This window comes from Myodes glareolus, chromosome 4 (genome assembly GCF_982192425.1).
Source record: "Myodes glareolus chromosome 4, mMyoGla1.1, whole genome shotgun sequence".
In the NCBI taxonomy this organism is placed as follows: domain Eukaryota; kingdom Metazoa; phylum Chordata; class Mammalia; order Rodentia; family Cricetidae; genus Myodes; species Myodes glareolus.
Window position 1 is genome coordinate 42,979,501 of NC_142029.1, and position 14,362 is coordinate 42,993,862.

The 14,362-nt window shown below is 38.4% G+C and overlaps 1 protein-coding gene and 1 long non-coding RNA gene across 7 annotated transcripts in view; one reads left to right on the forward strand and one right to left on the reverse strand.

Annotated features, from left to right (window-relative positions):
* The window catches only part of Ttk (TTK protein kinase), a 43,193-nt gene that overhangs the window by 17,647 nt on the left and 11,184 nt on the right, over window positions 1-14,362 (forward strand). For 5 of the 6 annotated variants that reach the window (XM_087905440.1, XM_087905442.1, XM_087905441.1 and 2 more), the window contains 4 exons: window positions 727-857; window positions 2,500-2,636; window positions 4,889-5,039; window positions 7,431-7,523. In XM_087905440.1, the coding sequence (XP_087761566.1) occupies window positions 727-857; window positions 2,500-2,636; window positions 4,889-5,039; window positions 7,431-7,523 (512 nt within the window). The remainder of the gene's footprint in view (window positions 1-726; window positions 858-2,499; window positions 2,637-4,888; window positions 5,040-7,430; window positions 7,524-14,362) is intronic. The other variant, XM_087905444.1, reaches the window with a different exon arrangement.
* Window positions 1-14,362, reverse strand: part of LOC148122248 (uncharacterized) — a 79,847-nt gene that overhangs the window by 16,990 nt on the left and 48,495 nt on the right. The gene's annotated exons all lie outside the window — the stretch shown is intronic.

Here is a 14,362-nt window from a genome sequence, read left to right on the forward strand (position 1 = left end):
TTTTTGTAAACCTGACCCCTTCTTTCCTCCCTTTTCCCCTTTCTTCTTCTTTTTTTTTTTCCAGAATGAAAATGAAGCATAGTTTATATCACCTTCTTATTGCTTGCACTTACTTATGTATTTGGGGTTTATTTTGTTTTATTTTGTGATGGATCTTGCTGTACTGCCCAAGGTGGTTTCAAACTATATGGGTCCAATGCCCCAACATAAAGTACTTTTCGCTCTCTGGACCGGCATGGAGGCCTGGGAAATAATTGAGACACAGTTCACACAGCAATATCAGAAGGGAGTCTCGGGGTTCATTCATTCCTGAGGATCGCCTGCATTTATTTTTCAAACACCTTTTATTCCCCAAGGTAAACTAAGGTGGAAGTTCATTAACATTCTCTTTCCAGGGGTAGCAGGACTGTCTGGTCACTAGCTTGAAATTCACCCCCTTCTCAGGCGATCTACATAATAACAAAAAAGAAGGAGCAGTGCATCCTGAGCCTTTGTTAGGTATAGACAGCCTGTCTAGAGGGTGCGATTGCTTTGGATATCAACTATGGCCCAAGAACTTGGCTGTCACACCATGTAGAAATATGGGCCTGCCTCAAACACCCTGGTTCAAGTGACCTTTCCTACTGCAGCCTCCTGAGTAGCTGAAACTACAGGCAGATACCGCCATGCCTGGCCTTAATTATTTTTATCATCAAATACTGATTTTTAATAACAATAAAATTTCAGAAACTAAAGTACGTCAAGAATCAGAGATTGCAGAAAGAAAGCACAAACCATGGCAGTCCACAAAAAAGTCCGAGTGTGTGAGCCAGAACCAGTGGCACATTCCGGATGTTACCCCTAAGACTCAGAAAGAGGTAATGTATTCCCTTAAAGGACATACTGTCTTTAGTAATACCTGTCTGAAGCTTGGTGACAATGTTGGGTATTGCGTCTTAAAGTGTTTAAGCCATATTTAGTGGAATCACTTATTTACAAGATGTTATTTTTTCAGAATACTGTACACCTATGGGTTCAGTAAGAGTACATGTCAGGATAAATTCTGGTTTTGTCAGTTTACTAATAGACTTGTAGTTTTGTTAGGTTTTTGTGTGTGTGGGTATAAGCCTATAAATGCAGGTTTTCATGAAAGCCAGAGCCATTGAATCTTCCCGGAGATCTCTGTGAGCTCCAGTCTAGCCACGGCTACATACTGAGACTGTCTAGAACGGTGGTTCTCACCCTTCCTAATGCTGTGACCCTTTAATACAGTTCCTCATGCTGTGGTGGTGACCCTTTAATACAGTTTCTCATGCTGTGGTGACCCCGACCATAGAAGTATTTCATTGCCACTTCATAACTGTAATTTTCCTACTGTTATGAGTCACAGTGTAAATATTTTTGAAAATAGAGTTTGTCAAAGGGATCATGGCCCACAGATTAAAAAGACTGGTCCACAACAAAACTAATACTGGGCTCTGGATCATACAAAAGCCAGCAACTTCCTAATTTCTTCTGGCTTCTACACCCATCCCATATATCATCTGTCTGATAGCTGGCCTTCAAATTCGTAACTTCTTTACAATGACCATACCTTCGTGGTAGCCACATATACTTGTGTGTTCGCTACCTAACTTCCAAAATACCAAGTGCACGCAGCCCACTGTATCACTCACTGTCTTTAACATTCCATTGCTCAGGAACTCACCTAAGCAGTTTCCTACTCACACACTTATCACTAATCCCAGTGTACATGTCCGCACTCCTGTTTATGCATGAGGCGGTCTTAAACAAAGGAGAAAATATTCTAAGAAGAGAGGTCTTTTAGCCATTTTTTAAAGTTAAAAGGACTCCATTACAAAAAGTAGAGTAGATTTATCCATTGTGATTCTTCTATAATGAGGTGTCAAGGTCTAAAACTACATTCAGTGTAATCTAGTGCAAATACTTTCTAAAAACTAAAACTGTCCCCAGATTGAAGTTCATCTCCGTAGGTAAAAGAATATTTTATAAAATTTTAACACTTAATAATTCTGATACAATGAAGATGCTGGGTCTTGTTTTGTTAAATAATGTTGTGTGCCTTTCTGACATGTAACCAGTTAGAGTAGAGTATATTAGGATTAAGAGTTTGTAATAAAAGAACTGTAATAAAATTTAACTAGAAGTTAGGCGGGGAGTGGGGGGTAGCTTAGTCGGTACTTGCTGCACAAGTATGGGGCCCTGAGTTTCAATGTAAAACACTTTGCATTTGCTAGTAGGGAGATGGAGACAGGTAGGTCCCTAGGACCTGAGGCTCATGGATTAGCCTAGGCCTCAGGTCCTAGATCGAGACTTTGTCACAAAACACATATGCATAAACTCCTGCATATATGTACATGAACATAAACATATGCCCACCTGTTTTATCATGTTTTGGTTTTCATATTTTTACAATTTAAAAGGTTTTATTTGTTAAGCTGTTATATCATTGTTTAATTTGAAAACTCTTAAGTGATGGAATTTAAAATGTTCTTTTAGCAGAAGTGTCCCACTGTTGAGCAGCTTGCCTTATCAGTTTCAAAGCAGTCACCTCCGATGTCAGTTCCTAAATGGGTTGATCCGAAGTCTGTCTGTGAGACACCTAGTAGCAGTTCCGTGGATGATTACATGAGCTGGTAATTACCTTTTGCATCAAGCTCAGAATGCAAGGTGGTAAATAGAAATAAGACACAATTTGGGACCAAACTAAACTTGCTTGAACCTGCTTTCTTATTTTAGACACTTTGAAATTACTGTTTTTCTCAACATCAGTTTTTATCACCTGTAAAATGCAAAGGGGAAAGTGATTATGGCTACATGCGTATTATCTTTTTTTAAATTTATTTAATTTTATTTTATGTGGATTGGTGTGAAGGTATCAGATTCCCAGAAACTGGAGTTACAGACAGTTGTTAGTTAGCTGTCATGTGGGTGCTGGGAATTGAACCTGGGTCCTTTGGAAGAACAGCCAGTGCTCTTAACCGCTGAGCCATCTCTCCAGCCCCTGTGTGTATTATCTGGGGTTGGGGGGGGGGGTGGTTTGGCTTGGTTTTTGGTTTTTGTTTTTTTTTTTTGGTTTTTTTGTTTGTTTGTTTGTTTGTTTGTTTGTTTTTCGAGACAGGGATTCTCTGTAGCTTTAAAGCCTGTCCTGGAACTAGCTCTTGTAGACCAGGCTGACCTCGAACTCACAGAGATCTGCCTGCCTTTGCCTCCTGAGTGCTGGGATTAAAGGCGTGCACCACCACTGCCCGCCCGGCTGTTGTTGATTTTTCAAGACAAGATTTCTGTGTAGCTTTGGTAAATGTCCTATAACTCACTTTGTAGACCAGGCTGGCCTCGAACTCACAGAGATCCGCCTGCCTTTGCGTCCTGAGTGCTGGGATTAAAGGCGTGAACCACCAAATGATTCTGCTTTTAAGAACTGTTTTTGTAGAAGTAGTAGTAACCTTTGTTAGAGGTTGGAAATCTTTTGAGCACACAGTCTCTTTTCAACATGTATGGTTTTCTGATTGAGAACATGTTTTGCAGGAAGTTTAGCATTCTTAGAATGGATAACGGGATAGATGTTTCTGTAGGGAGTGTGATTGGAATGGGATGATGGCTCCTGAAAGAGGTCAGGTGTGTTATTTACATGGTTTGGAAAGTACTCAAAGATGCAGGCCTTGGGACAGGAATGAGGGATGTGGTAGGATACTGGATGGTCAGAGCTGATGAAAAGGGGAAATTTTGCAACAGAAAATGAGTGTCATTTCAGAGAAAAGAAATAGCCTTCAACTATGTTTTTAATGTTTTTAAGGAATAACATAATTCTACAGTAAAAAGCCTTTGACTTTTTATTTTCAGAATGTTATTTTTTTTATCCTAATTGGAACTGTCCTTTTTATAACCAGTTTCTTATCTATGTAATACAGTTTTATTATTGCCTCATTTTATTTCATGTAGGACATTTCAAAGAATGATTGCTGTCTAAAATAATAATGCATTTCTTAAGATACTTGTGTGTGTGTGTGTGTGTGTGTGTGTGTGTGTGCGTGTGTGCTGTATGCACATGTGTATGTACAGTTGCACGTACATGTGCCTGCAGGCCAGAGTGGGGTGTCACCTTATTCCCTTTAGATGGATCTCATGGACCCTGGGGCTAGACTGGCAGCTAACAAGCCTTAGTAGTACTTGTGCCCCCGACCCACACACTTTAGGGCTACGGTCCTGCACATAGCCATGCCCAACTTTTTACATGGTGTTGGTGATTCTGACTTAGGTCCTTCTGCTTGCACAGCAAGGGCTCCTACCCGCTGAGCCATCTTTCCAGCCCCAGATTATTTATTGTTCATATTTTTAGAGTTCTTTTGTGCCAACTACTGTTACCGATATTGGAGATATAATAGTGAACAAAGGAGCAAAGTGTGGATGTGTGCGGAACAGACACACAAGCTGGAAGACCAAACGCCTTTGGTGACATAACTGGCTCTCAACTATTTCCAGCAGGCTGTCATAGAGCATTATTGTTTAAAGCCAGTTCTAAAATCTGTGGTCAGACCTTTGCCTTGACGAAACTATTATACAATTTTCCTTACTCCATATTTTTAATTCCATTTTGCTTGTTTTATTAACAAGGATTTCTTTTAAGGGGATGAAAATTGATTTCAGAATAATTTTCACCAAATTAAATATCTGGTGTTGATAATAAGTAGAATATAAATATTAGCTATTATGAAAACTAGGTAATATGCCATAAATAGAAAATATAAATATTGGCTCTTATGAAAAGAAAACTAGCTAATATGGCAATTTTAGGTTTATGTGACCCTTTTTAGAGTATATAAAGACTTAAAATTATCCTTTTAACTTGTTAATATTTTTATATTAAAGAAAATAAAATCTTCTCCAGTTTTAGGACTCCAGTTGTAAAGAAGGACTTTCCACCTGCCTGCTCATTATCGACACCTTTCAGCCAGCTTGCCTGCCTACAGCAGCCACAACAGCAGCAGCAGCAGCACCAACAGCAGCAAGGACTCAGTACTCCTCTTCAAAGCTTACAGGTCTGATGAGCTTGCTTTATAGTGGCATGTGTTAAGGTGCAGTCACTTTCATAGCTTTTGCTTTCACAGTATCAAGGTCTTGAGAAAGGTCTTTAGAACCTGTCCATTCTTAGGAAACTTTTTGACTCTTGATTAGAGTGTCTCCCACCTATTCTTGGGGAGTAGGCCAAGGATCCAGTTTGTGTAGTCTGGTAAAACTTGTCTTATGATGGAACTTACTTTCTATTTCTAAGTAGCTTTGTTTCCATTGTTAATATGCTATTCATTTGGAAAAGTGAATTTTCTGAATAATCAGTATAGCAGTGTGAGGTACTTAGAATGTATTTTAATTGTTGTAAACTAACAAAGATTTTGTTTATATGTGATTTACCATTTGACAACAAAACAAGGTACCAAGTTACTGAAATTATTGTACTATGAACGCACTGTGAACATGGGTCTTTTAGAGAGGCTTCATGGAGCTTATTCTTGGCTGTGTGATTCACCAGCTGTGTGATCTTTGGCAAGTTACATGAGCTCTTTGTACCCATTTCGTCATGTGACAAGTGGAGAAACCACACTGCCTGCTGCTAGAATGGTTATGAAGGTTACATTAATTATATATGTAACTCTTAAAGCAGAGCGTGGAGGACCCAACACTAAAAGTTAATGTTAGCTTATATTGTTGCTTAAGTGAAACAGCCAAAAGAGTGACCATCTATTAAAACCAATTGATTAAAAATAATTGACAGAAAGTAGAAGAGTGGTTACATACCTTGGAGAGAGGAATTGGGGAGTTGTTAAAGGGCAAGGGGTATGGAGTTTCCGTATTTGATGACAAAAAATTCTGGAGATGGACAGTGGTGATGTTTCCACAATGACTGCTGTATCTATACCACTGATTTGTACTTAAGATTGGTTACAAGGGCAGCAGTTGAGATAAGTATATTTTGCCACTATTAAAAACAATGACCAAAAGATTACCTGATGATCGATTATATAATATTAGCTATGGAAAGACTTGATAGTGTCTGCAGTCTGGAAATTATATAAGTTATAAAAAGAAAGGAAAGTTTAACATGGTGGCATATGCCTTCAGTCCATGTCCTCAGGACATAGGCAACAGGATTCCTGTGAGTTCGAGACCAGCCTGATCTTCATAGAAGGTTCCAGTACTTCCAGGATTACATAGGAAGACCATTTCTCCAGGGGGAGAGGGAGAAATTTATGTTAGTTCAAGATCTGTTTATTGACCTTTTTGTGGTAACAGGTCCTGTTCTGGCTAAAATCTGGAAGGCAATTCAGAAGTGATTGGGAAGAGGGCTTGGAGAATGTTCTAGAGGGACTTCAAAAGGAGTCAGGTGTGACTTACAGATTGGGGAAGGAAAATGGTGCTGGAGGTTTTCCTGGGCTTTGAAAGTTGTGGATAGCGTAGCGAAGCAGAGGAAAATGATCTAATTAGTAGTTTGCAAGCTTTCGGCCCGTTGAGGAGAGGTGGGTAGGATGAGGAGACTCAGCGGAAGATGCTGATGTTGATACTGTATTCTGAAAAGTGCACACAGCAGCGGTAAGAATGTCAAAGTAATTATTGTCTACAAAATGCTGTTTAAGGAGAAACTAGGAGAATGCATGGGAGGCAGCTCTGACTTAAGACTCTCAAGTCCTGAGAATAAAGAAATTAGAATCCTTCTGTTAACTTCTATAGTAGACTTCATGGAAGATTATGTCATGTTGAATTTAAAACATGAATCAGTTAAACTGAAGTTTATTTCAGACTTTAATTGATTCAATTTTGTTACTTTGGTAATCACAAAGTCTTCATTTCCCCTTATTATCTCAAGTGGCCTTCCCCTTACTATCTCAAGTGGCATACCTTCTCTTTTAAAGCCTCTATAAGCACAAAGCAAGACCGTCCAGCCATAAAAGAAGGCAGGAAAGGGCACTGCTGTTGGTAGATTGCCTGGGAAGATGCTGAGGTTTGGAGAAATTACATAACTTCTTGAACTTCTCTCAGGACAGAAGAGAGGGACAGGCGTGGATGAAATGTCATTGTCTAATTGACTGAAGCTGACTGTACCTCAGCACATTGCTTTTATATAAAGTTAAATGGGAGGGGTGACTTCATGCTTGTGGAAGTAGAGAGACACAAGGAAAAGAAATAGGAGAGAAAGATGAAATGTTTCTGCTCAGATTAAGTAAAAATCAGTTAAAGAGGGAGCACCTTTAGAGGTTTGTCTCTGAACAAATTGAACATATCTTTCTTATTCACCTTTTATGACTTTTGTTGTTCCTTTTGAGGCAGTCTTTTGTAGCTCAGGCTTGCCAAAATTGGGAGCATTTCACTATACCTAATGCAAACTAGTTTCTTAGATATGTTCTTTGAACTTATATTTACATATTTTAATTGTTTAGGTTTCAGGATCCTCAGCGATAAATGAATGCATTTCTGTTAAAGGAAGAATTTATTCCATATTAAAACAGATAGGCAGTGGAGGTTCGAGTAAGGTAAGTAACAAATAAAATAAAGACACTCTGTCGTTACAGGTATGGGAGCAGTTTTATTTTCTAGAAGCTTTTGTTTCCCTGGAGCCAGAAAAGCTGCCTCATGCCCTCCCCTCCTTCCTGTAAAGTTACCCTCTGGAGACCTAAAACTGGATCTGTCTCATGCCTTTTCTTCAGTGTCCTGTGCTTTCAGATTTCTGTATCACCTTGACATTGGCTTGCAGTGTCCAGTAACCACTTCGTATGATCACGGGGGGGGGGGGCTATAATTGAGGACATGACATGATCTGCTGGTGGGCATCAAGTCATTCAGTAAAAATTTTCCGTAGTGAGTTTTTTTTTATTTGAGGTTCCCCATTTTAAGATGCTCTAGTCACACAAATTTCTGCAATTAGATTATTTCCTAAATTCATCTGAGTGATTTATTTTTAAATGTGTTTTTATTTTTTAGATTAGTGTGCAAGATATTAGATAACATTATAGCCTTCCATTTCCATACATTTTCCTACAGATTTTATTTTTCTTTATAGCTAAATGAAATCTCATTATGAATATATATTTTTCATTATCCATTCAATTGTGGATGTACTGGTTTCATTTCTTGCTGTTGTGAATAGAATGGCAATTAGCATGGATATACAAGTGTCTGTGTTGTAGGATATGGAGTCTTGGAACATATGCCTACAAAGGATATTGTAGCATGAATTCTAATTGTTCTTAATAAAAACCCGGAGTCAGACATTATGAAGTGAAGGCTAAGAGATCAGAGAAGCACAACAACCAGCCACTAGAGAAACCTTTTACCTCTACCACTGCTCAAACCAAAGGGGCTATCTGTCCTCAGACTGCCTCCTCAGGCTTTGTCCTGCGTTCAGGGTGGCCTTGAACTAATAAAGATCCCTTTGCTTCTGTCTTGGATTAAAGGTGTATGCCACCATTGCCTGGCCTCTAGTGGCTTAACTCTGCACTCTGATCTTCAGGAAAGCTTTATATGTTAAAACACATACAAAATATCACTACATTTCCCCTTTTTTGTCTTAAAAAAAAGGCTATAACTAATATAAGAAAAATGAAGCACGATTAATTAAAAACTCAGAGACAGAAATTGAGGTTCTATCTGAAGGTTAGAAAAGCAAAACAGCTAGCTATTGGCTTTTACCTCTACCTGAGTCTGAGATGATGATCCTGCCTCCAGGAATTTCAGAAAGAGGCTGAGTCTATGAGCTGTCTCTTCCTTTCTTATATTCTTCTCTAGGGCTGGGATTAAAGGCATGTACTGCCTAGTTTCTATAGCAACTGGTGTGGCTACTGAGATTAAAGGTGTGTTACCACTGCCTGGTCTGTAAAGCTGACCACTGGGGCTGTTTTACTTCCTGATCTTCAGGCAGGCTTTATTTATTAAAATACAAATGATATGCCACTACAGAAAAACTATAAACAATAAACATAATAACTATATACAATATATACAAACAATAAGTACATCAGCAATGTCTAGTTCATTTACATTTGACAAATTTAGAGAAAATGCTCCATTATCTATCCTGTCTTGGTGAGTCCAAAGTGTTGTACCTAATTCACTTTCTATCCTTACTTGAATTACCAACCCAAAACTATCTTTTGATGTCTCTCAACCTTATATGCTTTGCATTTCTTTAATGAACTTCTTTTCTGAGCCTGGTAAGCAAGGAAAATCATATATACAGTCTTCAACTCTCTCAGAGACCTGAGAAGAAAATAATATTAACTGAGTAAGCAGGAAGTGCAAGCAAGTGACTTCTAAAAAATGTGAGAAATGACAGAAATAGTTGGTTGCCTGGACAATCACCCAAAGTTCCTCTGCAACAGTGGGCATCTTCAGCCTAACTGCCTAGAATATTTGACAGACTTTTCTATGAAACAGGATTTTTGAAGGACTGTGTCACCTTGTGAGAAGGCTTATCAGTCATTCTCTTCTGTGTCCTGCTTTTCCAATTAGGACAGCATACTGTCAGCAGTCGAGGCAAGGGCACTTTCTTGCCCAGTGGCTTACTTTTGCCACAAAGACAGTAAACTCCATGTGAAGTTTCTTTGATGTCCATCATCTCTGAAGTAGATTGGTACTGCCAGGAGCAGATCTGTCTCATTGCATAATTAAAAGAACCCTATTAAAAAATTTTAAATGCCATATTCTATAGATCTCTGAATTATTGAAGAATATCTACTTAAAATATATCTCTGTTTGGTCTTGAAAACATACCTAATATGACTACAGGTTTAATTGTAACAGGTGACTAATTACTAGCCTATATTTCCTTATTATCCTAAACAGTTGGTAATAATAACTTTCAAGAATTAGAAATTTGCATTGCATTGTTTAATATGAGCTGTATATGCGCAATACCGTGAGCACGGGCAGAGATGTGTGTAGGAGTTCTAACAAAATTAATCTCAAATTTGTATATAATATATAAAACTCCAATCCAATGTAAAACAATTAAAACTAGTAGTTGCTTTTTAAAAATAGATTCAATAATCTACCTTTTTATCTTATATCAATAGCCACTCTTTTTTCCAGAGTAGATTGATAATCTACCCTTTTAGTCTATTATATCTGTATCCCCTTTTTTTATTTCAAAGCAAGAACTCCGAATCTAATCTCCCTTATTTAGCTTTTTTGCTGACCATTACCAATAACAACTTGTAACCAATTCCCTTAAATAATGACAAATATCCATAACCCAATAAAAGATCAAAAACTACCCACCCACCTCTTGGGAATGTAGGTATCGTGTTCTTAAATTTCCTTCCTGCTGTCTGGGGATGATGGCATCTTTAGGGGATCCCAAAAAGAAAAATTCGGGTTAATTGTCGAGTCCTGGGAGAGACAGATGGCTGTATTATTTGTTGTCCGGTCTCTGTGTGATGGAAAAGGGCAGGGCTTGTCTCAGGTCCTGTCTAGAGTGGTCTGTTAGGCTGAATCATCTCAAGTAGGCACCTCAAAATTGTTTTAAGCAGTTTGTAGTCCAAAGCCGATCTTTAGGTGATACTTTTCAGTTTAATGGTATTATCACAGCCCTGGAGGAATCTTCATTGTGGGATCCCATTATCTTTTTGGAGACTTCAGACATGGCATTAGGTCAGATTATTCTTTTTCTTGGTAATTTTTTTCTCGGTACTTCCCCCTTTTTCTTTTCATACTTATTTGTCCAAAGGTCTTTAAATTCCTCAAGATGTTAGTTATTATTTTCCTGTAAAAACAAAAATAAAACCCTGCCCCAACCCTAACTGTAGGGAGGTTCCTAATCTAATCTTTATCAATTTTGATTCATAGTTTCTTCTGAAATTTCTGTTTTATCTTCTAAAGCTCTTCTGTATGGTTTCTTACAATAGGCATTAGGTTTTTTAATTGCTCCGAGAAGGAGTTTCCTTTATGATGACAGGAAACGGCCAAACCAAATTTGGCATGGGGGGTATGGTGGGCTGCAACAGGCCCATCAAGGCATTTCCCAGTTTTTAGGGGTAATTCTATTACAAGTTGACCATGAGTTTAACATTTGATTCACAAGAGGTGAATGCATGCCATATGAGAATATTGCTTCCTTCAATCTCCTTAAGTCTACCATTGCCACAGGAGTCCAGACATTCAGCTCTTGCAGAGTCTTGGGGATATCTATCATTTGGCAATTCCTGTAAGGTTACTGGATATTTAAGGTTTGTTGTTTGAAAACCTTAGGCTGTTCCTCTCATACCTTATCATGCAATGCTGAAATTGGTTCTTCATTAAATCCTTCTGTCTGGATTTGAATATCTCTATGATCTGTTTTATTAACAAGAATTATCAAAATGGCAACAAGGATTATCAAGATGATAATTAACAGTATGTCAATCCTGGTTGATTATCCTTTCATTTAATTGTTCCATTTTTAAATCATGCATTGTGTAATCATACAAGCTATAGGATTTATCATGAAGCCATGGTGAACTTTGCCAAATGCCTTTTCTGCATCTGTTGAGATGATCATATGGTTTCTGTCTTTATTATATTTATTAATATGTATATGTGGACCCAATCTCCAGGATGTATCCCACTTAGTTGTGACATTTGATCTTTTCAGTATGCTTTGAGTTGTTTTTGTTTTTGTTTTTTTTTTGTTTTATTTTGTTGAGAACGTTTACATCTATGTTCATCAAGGAAATTGGTTTGTTTTTCTTTCTTTTTTTCCTTTGTCTCTGTCTGGATTTGGTATCAGAATAACACTGGCCTTGTAAACTGAATTTGGTGCTGTTCCTTCCCTTTCTATTTTGTGAAATAGTTGGAAAAGTGTTGGTATTGGCTCTTCTTTTAAAATTTGATATAATTTAGTGAACACATCTGGTCCTAGACTTTTGTTTGAGAGGAAATTTTAGATTACAGTTTCAGTCTCATTGCTTGTAATCTTGTTTAGTAATGATACTTTTTGGTATAGTTTTTATTTGATTGAACATTTGATCCCATTATTTGTTTGGTTCTTTTCAGTGTTTCAATTTCCATGCTGATATTTTTTCCATATCTTGTACTTTCTCCCCCACTTTACAGTCTTGTTCACTTTGGAGATAGTCTTTTGGGGTCTTGCATTGATTTCCTAAGACCATGCACGTGCCTGTTTAAGTCTTTAGTCTGGTCATTAATTCATTTCAAAGGTAGGGCTCTGAATTATTTCAGTCTCAGTGATTTCATTTTCTTCTGGGACTGCTTGGCGCCGTGAGTTCTGTTGTCATCTGCCTGAGTAATGAGGAACGCATGGAATGAGTGCTGTCTACAGACCATGGTTCTTGCCACTGCAGTCATCTCTGCCTTTGAGACTCCCCACAGAGCCACCCTCAAGATCATTCGAGCTTTTGTTTAAATTGGTTCTGTGCTTTGATTTTTAGGTTTCTTAGTAGACAACTAGGGTTTATTTTTATGGTAGTTGTTCTCATTGGAGAGCAAGCGTACACACACACACACACACACAGCCCTGTATTTATTCTCTCATACTGATGCATCTTTCTCAGTCTTCCTGCATCCCTGAACCTTAGGTACGAGGCCTCAGAACTTAGGCTTTCATCACTTTCATTCTCTCTGAACTTAGGCTTCCTTCGGTGTTTTTCTCCAGGGTGGTGATTGTAAGTGCTGTTTCTGCTTACAGCTTCCAGACTTGTATTTCCAGTTCAGGCCTCTCATTTCCAGACTTTCCACACTTGACTGCTCAGCATCTCTTCTTGGTTACCAGGTGTTTAAGACAGTTGTGTAAACACTCACTCTCTAGTTTTTCCAGTTGCGATAAATAGCAGCTCTATTCTTACAATTACTTAGCTAAAAACCTATTGACTGCTCTTATTTTCATATATACATCTAGCTTGTCAGCAAGCATGCTGACTTTCCTACCTCTTGAGTAGCTTCAGAATCTATTTTCTATTAGTGTTTTAGTTTGCTATTATCTTTTTGCTTAATTTATTACAACAAATAATAATTTTACTCACTCAGTCTTTGTTCTTCTGATCTGGCCTATATCTTTTCTTCTTTCCTTCCTTTTGTCCCTTACCACGGTGTCTTGCTTTTTAACCCAGCTAGCCTTGAATTTGTAGCAGTTCTTCTGCCTCAGCCTCCCAGATGCTGGGATTACAGGTGTGTGTCACCAGCCCATCTCTGTCCTCATGGCTTTATGTGCTTGTGTCCTCTCGGCCAAGGAGTACTTGATTGCACTCTAAATTTAACTGCAACTCCTACCTTCCAATCACCAGTGTTCTCCATTCTCCTCTCTGTTTCTACTGTAGTTTTCTTTTCTTTTTTTTTTTTTCAAGACTGGCATCAAACTCAGAAATCAACCTGCCTCTGCCTCCTAAATGCTGAACTTAAAGGTGTGTACAACCACGCCTATCCGTAGCTTCCCTATTAACCACATTCTGTGAATAGTTTGTTTGTTGTTTGTGCTCCACCCCGTACTTACTATCAAGATGGTAATATTTGGCTGCCTAGGTCTGATGCCTGCAACTGAATAGGGACGCCATTCCTCTGTTGGATGTTGCTCCTTGGCTATTCGGCTTTTCTGTGCTGTGGTGAAACAGGGCTTTGGGGCATATTTTAGGTTTTGCTGTAGTTCTCTAAGCCACCAACTAACAGTAACGAGTCTTGTTTCAGGCTATCTTATTAACATTGCAAATAAGGAATACATCAGACATTGTGGCACTCATCTATAATCCCATTACTTGCCAGGCTGAGGCAAGATTTGCCTGGACTGTAAACATAGGATTTGTAGGCTAAGGGGTATGCTCTGGTAGAATATGTACGTTATGTGTGCAAGATCCTGGGTTTAATCCCTAACATCAAAACCATAAGCAAAAAAAAATAAATAAAAAGCAAAATAAATAAGAGTATTTATTACCACACATTGACTAATCCCCAACATCAAGACCATAAGCAAAAAGTAAAATAGAGTGTATATTACAACATCCAGCAAGCCTTCCAACAAATATTTTCCTTTTCATGTTCCCTTTATCAAATTCTCAGTTATAAGCATAAGGAAGGAGTTGAGGTAAGAGAGTAATTGAATAGCAATGATAGCACAGAGGGTGCCCTTTGGGAAGGAGATGAGCAGGTGGGGGCAGGGGAGAGACATGAAGGAAGAAGAGAGTATATATGAAATGTCATAACGAAACATTTTACTCTGTGCGTTCTCTTTGGGAAACTGGTGTTGAAGAAGAGTATGCTCTGCTTAGGACCTGATGGGCCTTCTAATGTATGCAGTTTCAGCTCTTGAGCCTCACATGCGTTTAGGCTCATTCATCCCCAGTATCTATGGGGTAGTCACAGTTAAGTGACAGACACACTGTTCAGTGTC